This window comes from Protopterus annectens, chromosome 7.part0 (genome assembly GCF_019279795.1).
Source record: "Protopterus annectens isolate FY-2018-M chromosome 7.part0, PAN1.0, whole genome shotgun sequence".
Lineage (NCBI taxonomy): Eukaryota > Metazoa > Chordata > Ceratodontiformes > Protopteridae > Protopterus > Protopterus annectens.
Genome location: NC_056739.1, coordinates 1,544,246,834 through 1,544,267,673, shown reverse-complemented (window position 1 = coordinate 1,544,267,673; position 20,840 = coordinate 1,544,246,834). Strand labels below are relative to the sequence as shown.

At 40.0% G+C, this 20,840-nt stretch overlaps 1 protein-coding gene across 3 annotated transcripts in view; it reads right to left on the bottom strand.

The window, feature by feature from the left end:
• The window catches only part of RAB43 (RAB43, member RAS oncogene family), a 298,241-nt gene extending 281,003 nt beyond the window's left edge, over positions 1-17,238 (bottom strand). The window contains exons 1-2 of one of the 3 annotated variants that reach the window (XM_044078092.1): positions 16,885-16,973; positions 10,488-10,551 (exon numbers count right to left, since the gene is read on the bottom strand). In XM_044078092.1, coding sequence (XP_043934027.1) covers positions 10,488-10,496 — 9 coding nt within the window. In that variant the 5' untranslated portion in view covers positions 10,497-10,551; positions 16,885-16,973. Of the gene's footprint in view, positions 1-10,487; positions 10,552-16,884 lie in introns of all 3 variants that reach the window. The other 2 variants (XM_044078090.1, XM_044078091.1) reach the window with 2 other exon arrangements.
• Between the last annotated feature and the right edge of the window lie 3,602 nt (positions 17,239-20,840).

Genomic DNA, 20,840 nt, shown 5'->3' with positions numbered 1-20,840 from the left:
CAGGTCCTACAAAGCTTTAGACTATCACTCTCCCCATTTAGCTACCTGGATAGTATATAAAGTAGTATACCTTCACATACACTACTAAGCAACTGCAATGCACCACACAAACGGGCTTAAACAATAGCAGAAATAAATAATGAATTACATTTGGTTTCTAGTTTTAGAGGTCTGGCAGGTGTCTGCTGTCTATGTGTAAGTGGGTCTGGCAGGTGTCTGCTGTCTATGTGTAAGTGTGGCTTGGCCATTGCTGCACACCACTTTGTGTAAACAGTAATTACAAAAAAATATGAAAAAAAGAAAGGGAAAAAAACAACATAAAAAAACAGATATCATAATTAATTACATCAGGTTACTATTTTTAGATGTCTGGCAGCTGTCTATTTGAGAGCACCACTTGGCATTTTGAGCTCTGTGCCACACTGCTCAAACAAACATTAAAAAAAATTATAAATTTAAAACACAAACTATTAATACACAGCATGTTTCAACAGTAGCAAGTAACATTTACAGGGAGCCTCACCATGTACATCTGACCAGCCTCTACACTTCTGCCTACACAGATTCAATATCCCTATTACTATGCTCTCCCTCAGCGGTGCACCATGATTAAAAGGCATGGTGTGCTGCTGAGGGGGAACCATGGCCGTGTACATGGATACATTCCATGTAGGCTCTACACGGAGCCTACACAGATTTTATTAAATCCCGGGGAATGTGACAGCAGCTGGTCTTTCAAGTGCCAGGATCTCCAACATCAAGGGTACTTAAGACTCTTTCACCTAACAAACAAGTCTAGGGCATGATGGTGTTCTGAGTGAACTTGAACGATTTGAGATGCAAACATTGATGGGATATGCAGAGAGACAAGTCACTACTCTCCACACTTGTCATAAATGCACACAAGATTCTGGTCCCGAGTCACATCCTTCCTTCAATAATGATGCCTAGGTACAAAGAAAAGATAAATGGTTTCAACAATTGGGAATCCAGTAAATGTCAGTATGCAAGGAGGTGCTCGACAGTTCTACTTGCTTTACAAAGAATGGCCATCACCTCTCTTTCCACGGCTTCAGCACAGTGGCAAAGCCTTCACTGCCCCCACACTGCCATTTTTGGTACAGTCCTGTTAAAGGGCACTCCAGTGTAACAAACATAACAAATCCAAAACAGGATTATATTAACGTGGCCTTGACTAATGCCAGAAGTCTCAATAACAAAGTGCCTGACCTTGAGGATCTTCTGCATTTCGAACACATCTGTATAGCTCGTAAGACTTGGTTTAAATGTTTAGAAAGCCCTGTCTTCATACCTGGGTTTTCCACCTACCATGCCTTCAGATCCGATCGCCATGGTGTTGGTCTCCATATTTGTTAAGGACCACACCACCTCCAGATAAATTTTCATGGACTCCACAAACTGAATTCACTGAGCTCCAAATCACACTTAAAATGTCCAGCTATCACTTTATAGCTTGTTACAGGACACCCTCTATGTCCCCTAAAAATCATGTAAGGTTCCTAAACGTACTTGATGAACTCCATAACAACAAGAACTCCATAATTTTGGAAGGCTTTAATTACCTCTCAATAAACTGAGTATCTACACCTCCAATGTAAGAGAGCCCTAAAAGTTCTACTACTCGGACCATGTTGTTAATAAACCTACTAGAAGGCATAATATTCCTGATGAGGTCCTTAAAAATGTATCTTCTTCTTCTACTACTCCCTTGATATATATTTCTTCACTTAAGTTGGATCATAAACTTATGACCTTCATCTTCAAAATCTCTAAACCCGTTGAAACCAATCTCTCAAAATTCATGTATTTCAAATTCTACTACAAAATGTATTTATATCAGCACCACAACAGGTAGCATCATATGCCCACTTAGATAAATACATAAACCTGCAATCCCAACCAGATCTAAGAAAACAACGGGAAATTTAAAAACAAAGCACCTTGGGTAGGATTTCAAATGCTATCACAAAGTTTCAAAATTTACTTGTATCAAAACCACTCCAGACATTGCCACAACAGGTATTTATTTTTATTTTTTATTTTACATTTGTTAACTGGGACAGTCCAACTGGACCAGGTCCATTTACAGCGGAGGCCCGGGGAGAAAAGCTCCACATAAATTAATAGAAATACTAGAATTTAATACATAGTAGTAAAAACTGATAATAACGCATTCTAACAGCAAAAATCCAGCCAATAAGACAAATGTAAAACAGAGGATACAACTCAACAGTTAAGCAGACTAAATACATTTAGCAAGGAGTCATGACGTACATCATGATAAAAGAAGTACATACACTCACTTAGACAAACGTACAGACAAGCAGTCCCAACCAAATCTAAAAATAAATGGGAAACAAAGCACCTCCGGTAGACTGCCAACATAAATAAACCCTACAATAAAAGAAAACAAAACTCAAAGTATACAACACCCTCGCATTAAGAATACCATCAGAAAATCAGCTAAAAACCTTGGTTAGCATTGGACACCAAGGACAATTACAAACTCTTCTTCAGCTATATTAGGAAATTTAGAAATAATACTCAACATTGTTCTGAACTTATTCATAACGGCACCACCTACTCTGACTCAGAAGACACTGCCAACATACTCACAAACATATTCAGCGTGAATTTTACTCCATAGACAAATATTCATATCCTACTTATCCATGAATCTTTCAAGACTCCACATGATCATTGAATAACATGTATTTTTGGCAATCTCTAACTTTCCTCCATGGGACCTGATAATATATCTGGCTTTTTGATAGACAGCACTAGACAAGCTCAGGCACAGGCACGTTTTATACTGTTTAACCTGTGTTTAGTTACTGGCTTTGTCCCAGAGGTTAGGTGCATAGCACTCGTGATGCCACCTCATAACAGTGGCCTCACCACTGAGCCCAGGAATTACAGGCCAGTCAGCCTGACATGTCTTATTTGCAAAGTAATCTAACAAATTATAACGGACTCAAACTATAATACTAAAAATCTCATCAAGCTGGAACAGCAACAGTTTGGCTCTGTCAAAAGTAGATTTTGTCTAATGAATATGATGAACTACTTTGAAACGCTAACACAGGTAGTCGACAGCTGTTATGCTGTCCACACAACATCGGACACCGTCCTCCAAGGTATCATAGTAAGCTTAATGCATTACAAATAGATCCCTGTCTGGTAAGATGGGTAGCAAACTGGTTGGAAGACGAACCCATCCAGTGCAGGTAGGAAGTGACTCAGAGAGTATGAAGTAACCAGTGGTGTTCTACAGAGCTCAATGCTGAGACCTATTTTGTTCTGCATTTACTTTTCTGATCTTCAGACCATGATTAAAGACCTCTGGTTAACCAAATCTGCAGACAACTGTAAACTGGGAGTCATTGTCAAGCCCCCTTCTGATGCTCACCTGGTTCAGCAAGAACTTGCTCTCAAATACCTGGTTACTAAAAGTGGGATCAAATTAAACGCTAAAAAAAGGAATACTGTCAAATTTGGCAGAGAAGCCCTCTTCCCAGTATACAACACAGACAATATCAAACTCCAAAGTGAGAGTAGTTAGAGACCTTGGAACCTAGGTTGACAATTTCCTCTCCTTTGACCATTTAATGACAGTAATCAGCAAGTTCTTCTACTACATGCAGCTAATTGATAAAGGAATATCATCCAGATCTAAAGAAGTCATTGTCCCCCAATATTCAGCACTGAATAGGTCAACTGATGACTACAATGCCACCTTTGGGATGTACCTCATTAGACAGATCAAACAACTAGAAAGACACCAGAAGTTCTTAACTAAGAAGATTGGTGGCTTAAAAAAAACTTACGTTACTAAAAAAAAAAGATTGGAAGCACCCTCCCTTTTTTCAATATTTTACAGATTCTTGAGGGGAGAGCTACACATTGCCTTCTGGCCCATTAAAGATCCAGTGGTCCTAAATCCAAGATCCAGTGGTCCTAAATCTCTTATAGATCAACAAATCAAATATTCCCACTGATACCAGAACTAGGGATGTAAATCTTCACCATAAGATAAATACAAAATAGTTCATTACACAGTACAATAACCACTTCTAGAATAAAATCCCACTGCAAATTAGGCAAGGTGATGCATTATCTTCCTTCAGACTGGAACTGGACGATTGCATGAGTAAACAAAAATTCTTCCTGGGCTTGACTGGCATAACCCTCCTCAGGAGAGCAGTTACGGTCTAAGAGTGGGTACTGGCAAGGTATAAAATGCCTACAAGACTTAAGTCATCTTGAGTTCCTTACAAATCTCCCCTCTATCAAGTACTGCACTGCAGTGTCACTGCTGACATATGGTCTAAGCACCTGAAGTGGGTAAAGAACCAAAAAAATTCTGATCATCACAGAATCAAAAGTGAGCGCTCACCTTGTGACCTGCTGTAGTTTTCGACATGGGTATGAAGTCAACAGCTGGTATTCAGTGTAAAAAGTACAAAGTTATCAATTGTCAGAAGGTATAACTGCAAGAAATGTGTGTAAGAAAAGGTAACCCTAGAGCACATGAAAAAAGATTTGGGCATTTTAAATGTATCTCAGCTAAATTATGCTTTGCTGGTGTCGATGTAGTGGCATAGAACAAAGGGGTACCGAGACCCATAAATAGTAATGTGGGCTCCACAGCAGCAAAAGTCAGCCATCAATACCTCTGTTGCACACTAGACACGGTGTGTCCATGTCTAGAATACTGCTCTGAATTCCAATTGTATTTATATATTTAGTTGACATACAGGTTAAAGGACTGGGGCAGAAGCTCTTTTCAAACCTGAAGTGGGATGTCCAAAGAGCACAATTACATTTCATTCCAAGCATAGTTACATAAATGTCATTACATTACAAGCAAAAAAAAAAAAAAATGAAAAGTACATTCCAACGTAGTTTTAAGTTACTAATAATAATACATTATTTGATTAGTAAAGTATAACGTTACTCAGTTTTGACAATAAGCAAAGTTGTCAGGTAACAGTAATGGACATCTTTGTTTTTTATTAAGCATTTCTGGAACATCTGCAATTAGTTTTATTCTGCAATTAGATACTCCTTACATTTGTTATACAAATTTAGTAGCATTTATGGAACTCCCACATTCACAGGAAGGTTGATCCTTCAGGGCAGACCCAACTTAGAGAAAGCTTTTTCTCCATTAGCTGTCTAAACAAGGGTCTTTTCAGACATGCAGTGCTGCCATTATTTGTTCTGATGCTAAAAAGGAGCACTTAAAAGCTCCTCGTGGTCCTGCAGAGTGGTCCTAGCTACAGAGAACTCAGAAAAGCGACTACTTTCTGGATTTAAGTATCTTTGCTGTTTATTTTTTTACTTGGAATAGCTTCTGTAGCTTACCCTGAACAAGCTTAAACTGTTTTTAGCTGTTTTGCTGTATTATTTTAAAATCTGCACTTAAAGTTACTTTTAAGTCGAATTTGATCGAACGTTGGTTTGTTTGTTTAATTTAACTGTTGAGGCTGCCCACTAAAGTGTACTAGCCTGTGTACTGATTTATCACTGTTTCTGCATTTTCTGTGTGTTTCTATCAAAAAAACAAAAAAATAATCCTTGTTTTCCCGCCTCTCCTCGACTAGTTTAGACAAGTTTGCAGGCATTGCTGTATTCTGGGCTGTGGTGTAGTTCCTGTGTTGTCCATTACCTTACTTGGATAGAAGGACGTTTCTTTGCTCACCAGTGAGAGTGGGGAGCCTTGAGCAGCCTACCTGTCCCTGTAGGAAGTGACCTCAGCACAAGAGCTGTAGTAATTGGTTGTTTGGGACCATTTCTAGCTCGTTTGTAGTTCCCTGTTTAAAATCTGCATTTGCGCGGCTTTGCACGATTGTGAGCATAGCGCAATGCCGGTTAAACAAGGTTAAAACTTCTTCTGGCTCCGCCAAGTCTGCTCTTCAAATTTTCCCTTAAGGAAGCTCTACTCTTAGTATAATCAGACTACTCACTATATTATAAGCCTAGCACTTGTTCTCAAAACTTCTCTACTAAGTAAGCACTCTCATACTAAGTAAAGCACTACATCCGCCTACCACCCCTGTGAATATCCACTTCCCTTAAAGGCACAGCACTCCCTTATACTGTTCTAGCATGTCGACTGATAGATTATTGGCGTCCTCTCCAGTTCAGCTGGTTAATCTGGGTATCTTGAGACAATGCTACAATTGTCTCATGTACACAGACAACCCTCTCCTCCTCCCAACAAACACAAATACATGTGAGAGATGTGACTCTATAGTCAGACACACTGATGTCCCGCTTACCAGGCTGAACAAGGAGAGGGTGACTGTGAGCTGCCTATCGGGAGCTAGGATCCGCCACATAACACATGCACTCAGGTCACTCCAAAGCAAGTACAAATATGACTCCGTCATTGTCCATGCTGGCGTGAATGACCTGAGACGTACCTCCCTGGACTACATGAAAAGAGACACAGAGGAGCTCTCCGATTATGTAGCCCAGGCTGGTATGACCCTGACCCTGAGAAGCATCTTGCCCTCACCAAGAATGATGCCACAATACAAAGACAAGATGATCAGCTTTAATAATTGGCTCAAGTACTGGTGTCATTCTAAGGGGATCCAATGTCTGTCTGCCTGGGATGACGTGTTGGACAAGCCACGCTGCTTTGCAAGGGATGGCTTACACCTGTCACCACTGGGCTTCCGGATATTGGCTAAGGCTCTTGCCACCCCCCATAGTGCCTTTTTTAGGTAAGGCTCAAACGACAAACCCACCTCCTTAGAAAACAAAAATGGAAAAAAACTACGGGTAATGCTGCTCAACACCAGAAGTCTAAATCTCAAGATGCAGGCACTCGATGCACTCCTCAGTATGGAGAACATAGACGTCTGTGCAGTAACTGAAACCTGGTTCAAGGCTCCTGAGAGCACCCCAGCGCTACCAGGCTATACCTCGTATCATGCTTTTCGGCCCCAAAACCCGGGCCGAACCACAAAGGGAGGGGGAGTGTCCATAGGTTAGTAGCAACACATGAAGCATCAGAGACCATACAGGTGCAACTAACCATAGGCAAAACTGCTATACAACTGGTAGCATGTTACAGACCACCCTCCCAATCTCAGGAACCCCAGTCAGCCTTCCTGAAGACATTGGAGGATATGAATGTATCACAAAATACCACCATACTGGGAGACTTCAACTACCCAAACATAGATTGGGTACATTATTCTAGCCCTAACACCCTAGCCCAAAGGTTCCTGGAATTCATAAATTCAAATGCACTGGAACAACTAGTCACCTCTCCCACTAGGGGAGATAATATACTAGACCTGATCATCACAAACATGGGGACAAAATGCTCCACACTGGAGGTATACCCCTCACTAGTGAGATCTGACCACAAACTAATCACCCTGGATATACATATCCCACCTCCACCCCAGCACAAAAGACCACAGTGAAAAACTTCTCAAAAGCAGACTTCACTCTTCTTAAGACTGAGATGGGATCCTTCACAAATGCTTTCTATGGACATCTCCAAGAATGCATGGATCATGCAATCCCAAATAAATCCAAGTCCTTCTCCACCAAAGGCAAGCGTCCTGTCTGGTGGACCTCAGCCATTAACAAATTGTATAACAAAAGAAGGAAGCTACTGCACGTCAGAGCAAAATCCCATAAAGGGAAGACATCTCTGATCAACATTAGCAGAAATCTACGTTCTCTCATAAAAACATCCAAGGCCAACTTTGAGAGAAAAATCGCTAAGGACACTAAAGATAACCACAAAGCCTTCTTCAGCTATGTTAGAAACCTGGGCGGAAACCCTCAGATATGCTCAGAGTTAGTTCACAACAACAAAAAATACACTGAACCCACAGATATTGCCAACATTCTGGCCGACAGGTTCAGTGCAAATTTCTCCCCTCCCTCACCCCCAAAAGAAGAAATACTTATCCCAGCTGAATGCAATCTCCCTGTCATCTCAGATGTGCAAGTGAGAACCGCCCTCAACAAAGCTAAAAACACAGCATCAATAGGACCTGACCTTATCCCGGGTTGCGTACTACGTGAACTCCAAGAGGAGCTAAACCCGCACATAAAAATGCTATTTAACCTTAGCCTTACTACAGGATATGTACCTGAACACTGGCGTACAGCAACAGTGGTCCCACTCCACAAAGGGGGTACCTCTACAGACCCTGGGAACTACCACCCCATAAGCTTAACCAGCCTGGTCTGCAAAGCTATGGAAAGAATCATTATGGAACTCATAAACAGAGACATAGGGGACCTACAGACACTTGACCCCACCCAGTTCGGCTTTGTAAAGGGCAGATCCTGCCTTTTGAACCTGGCTGACTTTTTCGAAACAGTCACTCGAAACAGTCACTAGAGCCATTGATGAGGGCAAAGCAGTCCATACAGCCTACCTGGACTTGGCTAAGGCCTTCGACACAATACCCCACTCAGGCATCATAGATAAGCTCAACAGCTTAAACGTAAACCCTTATGTCATTGGATGGGTTGCAAACTGGCTAAAGGACAGAACCCATAAAGTTAAAATCACTGGAGCAATGTCAGACTCAAAGCCAGTCACAAGTGGTGTCCCACAGGGATCTGTCCTGGGACCCCTCTTGTTCGGCATTTATTTCTCAGATGTTAAAGCAAACATGGGAGGGTTGTGGCTGACAAAGTTCGCAGATGACTGCAAACTAGGCGCCATAGTCGATACATCAGCGGACACATATATCCTACAAAAAGGCCTCACAGAAATGGACAACTGGTGCCGGAGTCACGGCCTTAAACTAAATGCCAAAAAATGTATAGTTATCCCCTTTGGGAAAAACAAAGTACCTACAAATTATCACATAGACAGCAACCCACTGAGTACGGAAAAAATAATCAGAGACCTAGGGACCCAAGTCGACAGTGACCTCTCATTTGACACCCACGTTGCCAAAGTGGTTAGAAAAACATTCTACCTTGCACACCTCATCATGAAGGGATTCACATCCAGATCCAAGGATGTCATTGTACCCCTATACTCCTCCCTCATCAGACCCATGATTGAGTACAATGCCCGATTTGGTATGTACCTCACCCAGCATTTTCAACAGCTGGAGAGACCACAAAAGTACCTCACCAAGAGGATCAAGGGTCTCCAACATATGTCTTATTCTGCCAGACTGAAGAAACTTCAGCTCTATTCAGTAGCATACCGCCTGCTCAGAGGTGATCTCTGCCTGACGTACAAGGCCATGTCCAATCAGGATCTGATGGACATGCTCCACCTCAAAAAATCCAAATCCATCAGGACCACGAGAGCTAAAGACCTCGGCACAAGTATGAATAGGACATGCTGGAGGGATAGATTCATAACCCAGAGGCTTCCCATGCTTTGGAACAAGATCCCAGTTCATATTAGGCAGAGCCCCTCACTGACTCTCTTCAAGAGAAATCTTGATGAGTGGATGGGAGATCGTAAGTTTACCCCAGGGGTCACATCTGTGTCACTGCTAGACAGGGGCACAGTAAACTAATTCTATTGTATAAGGGGACCTTCATTGTGTCACTACTAGACAGAGGCACAGTATTCTAAATTTATTCTGTACATTTTTGTACCATTTCATGGGGTGGCAAAAGCCACATCACTATGGCTAGGCTTACAAATGCCCCAGGGCAGATAGCCTAGTACTAAACTATGAAACAGTGTTGATGCTGGGTGGATGTATGTGTTGGTTAATTAGTTTAAGGAAGAAGGCTACAATTACTGTGCAGCCCTTCTATTCACTAGTGGCCAATTTGTTGTCTCCACTCAGATGTAGGAGGATGCCTGCTAAAAGATCAGCATGTTTTTACTGTAGAAAATTTGGCTCCTTTAAATCTGTAAGGTAGAGATGCATTGTGTAAACTTAAGCTATACTGTTTATTGCACACCTGATGGTGTATTTTAGATGTTCCTAATAAAGCTTTAGGACTATATTCAAATATTATCCGTACAGATGAAGATGCCCCTTTTGCTTTTATAACATCAGAGCAGAATGTATAAAATGCTGGTATGGAGGAATTAAAAGTTATCCCTCTACAGCTCTAGACTACCCACAACAATGATAGGCCTTATAAATGACACAAAACCTGTGAGTTTAATATTAAAACCTTGCATCTGCCTATGGTAGTTCAGTATCATTTATTGGTAGAAGCAGAGAAGGAAACTGAACATGTTATCTCTGCCTTGTTACAAGAAGGTGTAATACTTCTACTTTACCAGTTAAGATACTGGAAACAAGTACATATAATTTTGTACAAGACTGACATGCAATGAATGTTGTAGTTGTACCAACATTTCCAGTTGTTCCTAAGCCTGCAACAATAATGAGTTATATTCCTTCACATGCCACCACTTTCTCAGTGATACTTCACCTGCCTTCTATTCTATCCTTATATAACCAAAGAGCCAACACCAGTTTACATTTACTTACAGAGGACATCAGTACACTTGGACTGGATTATTGCAAGGGTATGTAGAATCTCCCAAACTTTTCTCTAGAGAAATGAAGAAATAATTAGACAAGATTAAGTTTCTTTGTGAATCTACTTTAATTCAGTATGTAGATAACTTGCTTTTAGCTTAAAGAACTGTACGTGACTATAAACAGACACTATTTTTATTTTGACTTAGTTAGTAGAAACAGGATTTAAGGTTAATAAAGACAAACTGCAGCTGTGAAAAAATTGCAAATTCAATATATGGGGCATCTTATTTCAGCGCGCTAGACAGATTTTGCCTTCATGCATTGCTGTGATCAGAAATGTACCACATCCTACTACATTAAAACAGTTGCAAGCTTTTCTAGGATAAAGAGGTTACGGTCAACAATGGATTTCTAACGTATACAGACTGCTAAAACCTTTGTTAGAATTATGAAAGAAAGATACCCCTGAACCTTTACCCAGGAAAGATTATCATGAACAAGCTTTTTGTACAGTTGAAAACATTGCATCTAAATCCTCCTGTATTTGGTTTTCCAGGTTAAGCTAAAAGATTTTTTCTGCTATGTAGTGGAAGAAATAAAGTAGCATAAGCATTGTGAAAACAACAATGGTTTTAAATATGTTGCTTATTTCAGTACAAATCTCGATCCTGTAGCTGCAGCCCTCCACCACTTCCTTAGGGCAGTGACTACAACAATGCCTTTAGTAGACATGGTGGCTGCACCAACTCTTAGACACCAGACTTAAGGGGCAGTTCCGCATTCTGCAGAAGCTTTGTTACCAAAGACTAACACACAATATCTGGCTGTACCACGACTGTCTAAATATAAAACTGTCTTTACATAATAACCTTTTTTTTGCAGATTGTTCAATGTCCACCGCTTAACTCTGTTTTTTTATTCCCTACAGCAGACGAAGGAGAGCCACATAACTGTGTAGTTGTTACTAACACTGTGCTTTCTCCTAGACTAGATTTGAAAGATGTTCTTTTGCAGAATCTAGATCCAATTCTTTTCATAGATGGTTCAAAGAGATGAAGGTGAACTCGTAGCAGCCTTTTCTATTTCCAAGAAAAACACAACTTTATTTACTGGAAAATTAAATGGAAATGTGCCTGCTCAAGTAGCTGAGCTTGTAGCTATAACTGAAGCCTGTAAAATTGGCAAAGATCAGGCAGTAACAATTTTTACATGTTTTCATTATGCTTATGGAGTAGTTCATGATTTTGGAAATACATAACTGAAGCCTGTAAAATTGGCAAAGATCAGGCAGTAACAATTTTTACATGTTTTCATTATGCTTATGGAGTAGTTCATGATTTTGGAAATACTTTGGAAGGAAAAGGTTTATTTAACATCAGCAGTGACAGTAATTAAAAATACTGTTTTTGTTTAAGAACTGTTAAATGTTTTATTATTACCAATAGAGATTGCTTTGCTGTGGTAAAGTATGCCACACAAAACAGATTGCAACAAAAAGTAATACTTTTGCAGATATGGTGACAAGACAGCCTGCATTGTCTTAGGGTCTATATTACATAAACAAAGATTCAGAACTTTGAATACCATATGGTCGACACCATATGATCGAAGTTCTGAAACTTCGAAACTATAAAAAAAAAAAAAAAGCAAAGTAAAGTTAATTTAAAGTGTTTAAGCAGGGGGGGGCAAGCCCCCTACACTCCTGCTACTTACATTTACCAACTCTGAGATCACACTTTGACGGAGAATGGAGCAGAAAGGGAAAATTTCCCTTTCCTATGCTGTAGCACAATCTTGGAGTTGGTAAATTTAAGTAGCGGGGGGTGTGGGGGGTGCAGGGGGCTTTCCCCCCTGCTTAACACTTTAAATTAACTTTACTTTTTTTTATAGTTTCGAAGTTTCAGAGCTTCGATCATATGGTGCCGACTATACAGTATTCGAAGTTCTGAAACTTAGTTTATGTAATATAGACCCTTGTCTTATCCTACTTAGGTTATACGTTTGCAGCAACTGAATGAAAATAACTTTTCTTTGCAGGAGTTATTGTCTTTTCAAGATCAGACACAGAACTCAAAGAAGAATGTGGATAAGTGATGGCTGCAGTAGCCCTCTAGACTTTTTGTGGTGTCGTTCAACCAACGGATAGTAGCCCCATTAAATTTGCAACATCAATTGTTAAAAATCTAACATTCTCCATCTGGGGTAAAAATGCATTAATAAAACACATTTCTACTGATTGGTATGCTCTTCAACTCTCAGACGTTGCTCAACATTTTGTAAATACTTGTGTAGTTTGTTTACAACACAATGTGTCTAAATCAGTACAGACACCTGTTTAGTCATCGAAAAAGCCTTGGGGACCCTTCTGCTTCCTACAGTAGGACTTTACTGAACTTCCTAAGTGCAGGAATTTCTAAATGTTTTGGTTCTGACTGGCATTTTTTTCTGAATGGGTAGAAGCATATATGTGTATGACGAATGATGCACACACATTCCTGACAGAACCAATTCCTAGAATTGGTGTTCCCTGTTCCATTCAGTCTCACCAAGGTTCCTATGTTACTAGTCAAGTAATACAGCAACTTTGTCAGATCCTAAGTATTAAACTTTTGGTTTCTGGAGCATTTCTCCTCGGGCCTCCGCTGAAAACTTGCTCTGTGGAACCTAGTCGGACTTTCCCGGTCAACAAATGATAAACAAATAAAAAATTAAAAAAAAAACTGCAGTTTCATTTCCCCACATACTGCAGGCTTCTTAGATAGGAGAGAGAGTTAACCAGACAGTCAAGATCAGACTGGCTAAATTTGTGATGAAACTGGTCTTAGATGGCAAAAAGCATTGCCTTTAGTTTTATTTAGTATCAGGAGTGCAGTTAGTGCCCCTAGAAAATTGTCTCCTCATGAAATCCTCCTGGCCAGATGCATCAGAATGTCTTTTACCCCCTCCCTAAGAACTTTGTTGAAACCAAACTTTCATATTGTAAATCCCCATGTAATATTTTGCAGAAATATCATAGTGTTGTTCCACATGCAGCCCAACGACCAACAGAAGAGGACCATCACGACCTACAACCCGTAACATTTGTATACATCTAAACACATTCACAAAGTAACTCACTTGGCTCCAGATGGAAAGGATCATACTTGGTTTTGCTCACAACTGCTATTGCCACCTATTGTGAGGGCCACTCTCACCTTTATCCATATGCTGCAGATCAAGCAGACCCTGCCTTGTGATGAGTACAACCGAGACATCACTGATGTCAGAACACATGAAACAGCAGAACCTATGTATCGCAACCCGAACCAGATAACAAACCACAGACATCACTGCATCCAAAAATGATAGCCCATGACATTTTGCCATTCAAAACAAATCCAGAACCAGCAGTGAACTGCTTGCCATCCAACTTGATTCCACATCCTCCATCCCGATCACATCTACAACTCTATGCAGTTGTTACCCTTGCTACCAGACTAGGAAGTTAAATCCTGTGATTCTGCTACTTCATCCTGGTCTGGTTCATTTTAAATGGGACACAGCACCTCAATCCAGTGTAGAAAATGGGAAAAAAATGGCATTGATAATTGATGATGATTGCTTGACATTCCCAATTCATGTGCTTTGCTTTCCTACAGAAAGAACTCAAAACAAACAACATACTCCCTCTAAGTTCTTATAAAGCTAAAAAGAAATTAGTGACATAACAAAAGGAAGGGGCTGGATTCATAAATACCTACACTAAATGTACACAATCTCTTTTCAAGAACACCCCTACCACATTTTTTGTGCTGTCTATTCACTCAGAAAAAATTGTCTAAGTATAGACGTAGTGTACATATTGTGGTAACCTTCATGAATCCCCATTGATATTTACAGTTGCAAGAAAATCGGCAGGAAAACTAAAATCATGATGAAAAATATGGAAGTTATGCTTGTGTTGTTTATTCACTCAGAATGGTGTACACAGTGTAGGTGTTCATGAATCTGGTCCAAAACTTTATCTTATGTGGTACTATAATTATCATCCTGATAAAGTTTCATAAAATACGTCTTAACTTCTGCTTTTGGATATTTTTAACATTAGAAATAATCTAATACACATTAGAAATATAAGATTTATAAACAAGTATCCACTTAAATTAGCTTCCCTGATCTTTTCCCACATCACTAAAACCATACTTTAACTGCTAAGGCAACCTATGAAAGCTAGGCTTATTTCGGTCTCTCTCTTTCTCTCTCTCTCTCTCTCGTTAAGGCAACCTATGAAAGCTAGGCTTATTTCGGTCTCTCTCTTTCTCTCTCTCTCTCGTTAGCTAAACTTAAATTTTAATCACTCCCCTTGCCAACATGGGAATTTTTTCTTCCATTATCATGGTCTACAAAAAGTGTGCAACTAAATGATGAGTATATCTCTCTTTCTGAGAATCAAGCTGAATTTGTAAGCAGGTCATGTATGTAACTACATAGTGCCATCCCCCAACTTCACCTGCCTTAACTACATCTATCATAACTCATTATAGCTCCTCTCTCACACTGATGAACCACCGTGTATGTTAACTTAGCAAACACATCTATCCATCCCTGTATATCTGTATTCATTCTATTTGCATTTTAAACTTTTCAACTAGTCTCAAGTGATCATATACCTGTCAACTGTCCCTGACCTGGCCTCATTTAGCTCTGCCCTCTTTAATCCCTCCTAAAACTGGCGACTTTTGGTGAAAAAATTGTGTATTACCCTTAATAAATAATGACACTTAAGAGTTCTTGATGACTTTTACTTTAGAAAACTTGTCAATTTCTCAACTTAATAGTAATATTTTAAGACTGTCCCTGACTGGATAAGTGCTATACTTCAAGCCTTTAATTTTACATTTAAATTCAGACCTCTTCTCTGTTTCATCTGTAACATTTTGTCAAATTCTAAAGAAATACAATTAAAGCACTACAGTTCGAATGTGTTTTAATAGTAGATAACATCATATGCCGCTTACTCCCTCCACAAGTAAGCACGCCATCAAACTTCATTTACTCTCATTTCCCAGATACCAATAAAATGATGAGTCATGGAAAGTTACAAGGTTAGATAAACCATATTTTCATCCCACATACAACTCTGTAAATAAATGAAATTTGCGCGCGCACTACAGCAAACAGGACTGCAAAGCACATACATCAATAATGACACACGTTCCTACTGCTTTTGTAAGCAAACAGCATATACCTGATTAGTGGTCGGTTTCACACATCAACAGAATTGTTACATTTTTTGTCTATATGTAAATACCACTTAGTAAGAAACACGATTATAAAGCCTCCAAGACTTAACTTGGGCTGCAAAACTTCCCAAAGCGAAAGATTTCTTACTGAAACTTGGCCTTTTGTAGGACAAACATACCTCAACACACAAAAAGAAACTGCTTTCACTTCAGTACTGAAATGAGCGCTATTAAATAATTCTAGTTGCTTTTGTTTTTTAACCATATAACGCTTTTCAGATACATTATAGTAGTCTACCACACTCAATGAAAAGTTATTTTTCTGCTAAAATATCAGTGTTAGTCTTTTGCTCATATACCACCAACGCGCGCATACAATTCACTAAACCATGTCAATCTTCTGAAAAAGAAGGACAACTGGAAACCCGCACTCCAGCTGCTCCATGCAGTACAGGGCAATTAATTTTCAGGAAGCATTATTAATGTGCATACAGTAGACAATGGCAGGAGTAAATGACACGCGGAACAGGCATTACAAAACTGCGGCTAGTCGGCTATTACTGTACAGAGAATATTCTCCAAGTAGGGAACAGCAACATTTTAATATGTGCTGTTACTTTGTTCACTGCGCTGAACACGGCAAAGAATTACTCTTAGGGGTGCCAAGTAGGCATACCTCCAGCTAGTGGATTGTGAAATATTTACATTGACAACATGCCATTTGTTTAACGAAGGCACACACCTTCATTTCTTTGGTAAGAAGGAGGAATTGCCACAGGTGTACCTAAAAAGCAAACGCTAGATTAATATGTCGTTAATTCTGTTTTCACAGCAAACGCAAAAAAAAAAAAAAAACACTCACAAATATAAAACAGCAACCCCAATCAAGTACTGTCAAGTTCGGAAAAATCTTCATGAATAGAATAGAAAGTGGACTGAATCGTTCCGGTGGAAATGTCTGCATTCGTACTGTACTTACTTGGCAATACACAGAAAATGAATGTTTGCTGTAAAAAGTGGACTCATGACTGCATCTGGATGCAATACTCAACAAATACTGTGTGCTCATGATTCAGTCACACGAGTGATAAAAAACAGCCAGCAGTCTTCAGCATTAGGGACAACTCATATTACAAGTATTCTGAGATGACACTTCGTTGTATGATAAAATAATCACATACCTTAACACGTTTCCCTTGAATCTCCAAAGATTTCATTGTGAAATCTACACCAATTGTGTTGCCTTGTTTTTCCACGAAAATCCCTGATTTAAAGCGCTGCACAACACACGTTTTGCCAACACCAGCATCTCCAATCAAAACTATTTTGAAGAGAAAATCATACTCCAAAGCGGACTCCTGAGTTGCTGCTGCCATCCTATGGGACGCTACAATAACTGTGGCAACTCAGCAAAATAATTGTGATGAGGATACCGATCACTAGCACTCCCACAAAGCTGTTGATATACTTTGAAGACAAAAGTTTTTCATGTGATGTAAATGAGACTGACGTGGAGATCCTTCACCTGCGGAACTGACAACGCGGAAGGCTGGCATTGTGCCAAAAACATTATCTAAAACTGTAAAACTATTGCGTAGGACCCAAGGGTAGTCCCGCTACGTGCCTGATCCCATTACCGGGGCAGACATAGGTCGGTTTCAGGAAACGGGTTTCTGGTGGCAATTAGGACCCTGAACGCCAGTTGTTACTTCATTTTTTTTCAGACGAGACAACGTCTTTCAAAAGCAACTAAATCATAAAGCTGCTGAATACCGGTTTCAATAAAGATTTAGAGTTGGAGAAGGAAGGAAGCAGTCAGGAATGGAAAGTAACTTTGTTTCTGTACTTTTGGGACGAATGTATGTGTTTCTTTAATGGCTGCATTCAAACTTGTGAAATTACACTGATATCGTAGTCATAACTGTGAATCCATAGCTCACAGCTCTAGAACATGGAACTACTTTCACTAGTAATGTGGAGCAAAGGGGTAAAATGTGAAGCACTTGGAAATACTTTACCCCAAACTTCAACTAGGTGGTTTACCGTGTGTATAGCCTACGTCAAGTTATAGTTATAAAATGTTCTTGCTGCATTAATATGATTCAGTATCTGGACAAGGCCAAAAATATTGGAGGAACGAATTTCAAATATTGGTCGTAAACACTTTAAAAAGGCGGTGGATTTTTGCATTAGCATGGATTTTCTGAAGGATGCGTGACATCTGAAAATCAAATATATGTCGTTATTTAGTGACTTCTTCAACCCTCAATGATTTACCGGAGAAACACAAATATGCTGTCAAGAAAGAGCATGAAGGAAAAATGGGGACATTCTGCAAAAATCTCTCCATTTGGCAGCATTCCTCATTCTTTTCCACATTGAATGGGTCTGCCCCACACTCAGTGCTAATTTTTAAATGGATACTAATGGAAATAATACTGAATCAAATTAATTGATAAGTTAGCTTTTTATGAGTATGAAACAACACATTTTAATCACCCTGTAAGTTTCTACGTAGAAGCAGTAAGTAAGCTGTTAGTAAGCATTCCACTTTTTGCCCATTTGTTCCACATTATGAGGCAGTGTTCCACATATGTTCATGGAGTCATATGTAGGTACTAGGCTATTGGCCCTAGGGCCTATATAAGCCTAGCCAAAAAGGTACCCTGGCTTTCCCCACCCAAGAAAATTATTTTCCAGCGCCACTGTTGAGCAGAGCCACAGAAGTGATCCCCGGGGTGAATTTCCTATTTCCCATCCAGTCAAGATTTTTCTTGAAGAGTGCTAATGAGGAGCTTTGTTTGGTATAGACAGGTAGTTTGTTCCAGAGTATGGGAAGTCTCTGGGACAGGAATCTATCCCTCCAGCATGTTCTGTTTATTGTGGTGACAAGGTTTAGGTCCCTAGAGCGTGTAGCTCAGGGAGCTTGGGATTTCTTTAAGTGGAGCATGTCCAACAGCTCTGGGTTTGACATAGCTTTGTATGTTAGGCAGAGATCGCCTCTGAGCAGGCGATATGCGACGCTGTAAAGCTGGATATTTTTGAGATGGTCTGCATAGGCATCTGTTTGAGGCCGGTAATCCTCTTTGTGAGGTATTTCTGCTGTGTTTTCAGTTGTAGATGTTTTGTGAGGTACATACCAAAAGGGGCATTGTACTCTATAATGGGTCTAATGAGTGACGAGTAGAGGGGAACAATGACCTCTTTTTTTCCTGGATGAGAAACCTTTTGTGATGAGGTGTGCCACATAGGATTTCCTGACTACTGTGGCAATGTGATTATCAAAGGAGAGACTACTGTCCACCTGTGTCCCAAGGTCTCTTATCACACTTTCAGTGTTAGGTTTACTACCACCTATGTGGTAGTTCATGAGTACAGAGTTTTTACCAAAGGGGATGATAATGCACTTTTTGGCATTGAGCTTGAAGCCATGGCTTTGGCACCAGGCATCTGTCTCAGTGAGGCCCTTTTGTAGGATGTCCACATCGTTAGGAGTTTCTGTTATGGCTCCTAGTTTGCAGTCATCTGCGAACTTCGTTGGCCAAAGACCGTCTGTGTTAACCTGTACTTCAGAGAAGTAGATACCCAACAGGAGAGGACCCAGGACTGAACCCTGTGGTACTCCACTTGTCATTGGTCTGAAGTCGGATTTGGAGTCTGCTACTTTCACAGTGTGGGTTCTGTCAGTGAGCCAGTTGGCAACCCATCTTGTGACATAGGGATTTATACCTAGTTTAGTGAGTTTATCTATAATTCCAGAGTGGGGGATGGTGTCAAAAGCCTTGGCAAGATCTAGACAGGCTGTGTGAACCACCTTACCCTCATCTATGGCTTTGGTGACTGCTTCAAAGAAGTCTATCAAGTTTAGGAGACATGATCTGCCTTTTACAAACCCGAACTGGTTGGGGTCCAGAGTTTAGAGATTACCAATGTCTTTGTTTATAAGTTCCATCATGATACGTTCCATGGCCTTGCAGACCAGGCTCGTCAGGCTAATGGGGCGGTAGTTCCCAGGGTCCGTGGTGGCTCCCCCTTTATGAAGTGGGATAACTTGCTGTGCGCCATTCAGTGGGCACAAAGCCTGAGGTGAGGCTATGATTGAACATGGTGTTTAGGTGGGGTGCCAGTTCGCTTCTAGAGTTATAAGGTTGAGAGCTATTGTTGAAAAGATATGTTCAATATAAAAAAGCAAAATAAAATAAAAAACGGATAACAGTTGCAAAAGTCTTAACACTGTGTAGCAGACCATTTCAATGTGGAGTTGAGAGGAACATGAACTTTTAAAACTCAAAATGAGGAAGGGTCCTCATAATCAGGTGCACTTGAGAGATGTATCAACCATATCTTTCAGCTTTGTGAAGAATTCTGGACAACATGTCAATCAACTGCTATGATTTAAGCATAGTGCTATGATTTTGGCCATCACATTAACTCTAGGCAATTGTCATTGGTGATGTGATACCCCAACCCCCATGTGCAAAAATGGGAAAAAGGGGTTGTGGATGAATGGAGGAATGGATTTAGCCTTGCTTCGCCTAGATTTACATATGTTCCTCATAAAGTCAGACCTGTTTGTGGGTATATATCTTATTAAATAAATAAACCAAGAATATTTACAAAGATTCTGTATCACTACCTATATAGGGTTTAGTATATAAAGATCTACCATTGTGAAAAATAAGAAAGTGTTCCTCTTTCTGACCATATACTATAATTCTAAAGGTCAATGCTATGATTTTGATGCTTGGAGGTTGAGAGGTATGCTTGACAAAGCCAAAAATAATGGTGGGGGTGGGGTGGGGGCAAAGGCCCAAAATCTGTGACAATTTTTAAATATTACTTTAAGTCATTCAAAATGTTAATAGAACAACAGGTTTTGCATCAACATGCATTTTTTTTCTTTTTGAACAATAAGAAGCGTAAATCTCTAATGTATGGCATTACTGATTGGCTGTAATCCTCACTAATTTACCAGAAAATCAAGACAGTTATGAGGGTCAGGGTAAAAATATGAGGGAAAATCAGGGGCACTTTGCAAAGTTTTGAACAGTTCATCAGAGGAGATGTAAGTTCTCAACTTCCATGAGCCTGAATTTGGGACAAATCCTCAAACCATTACTAAGACAACAGATTTTGC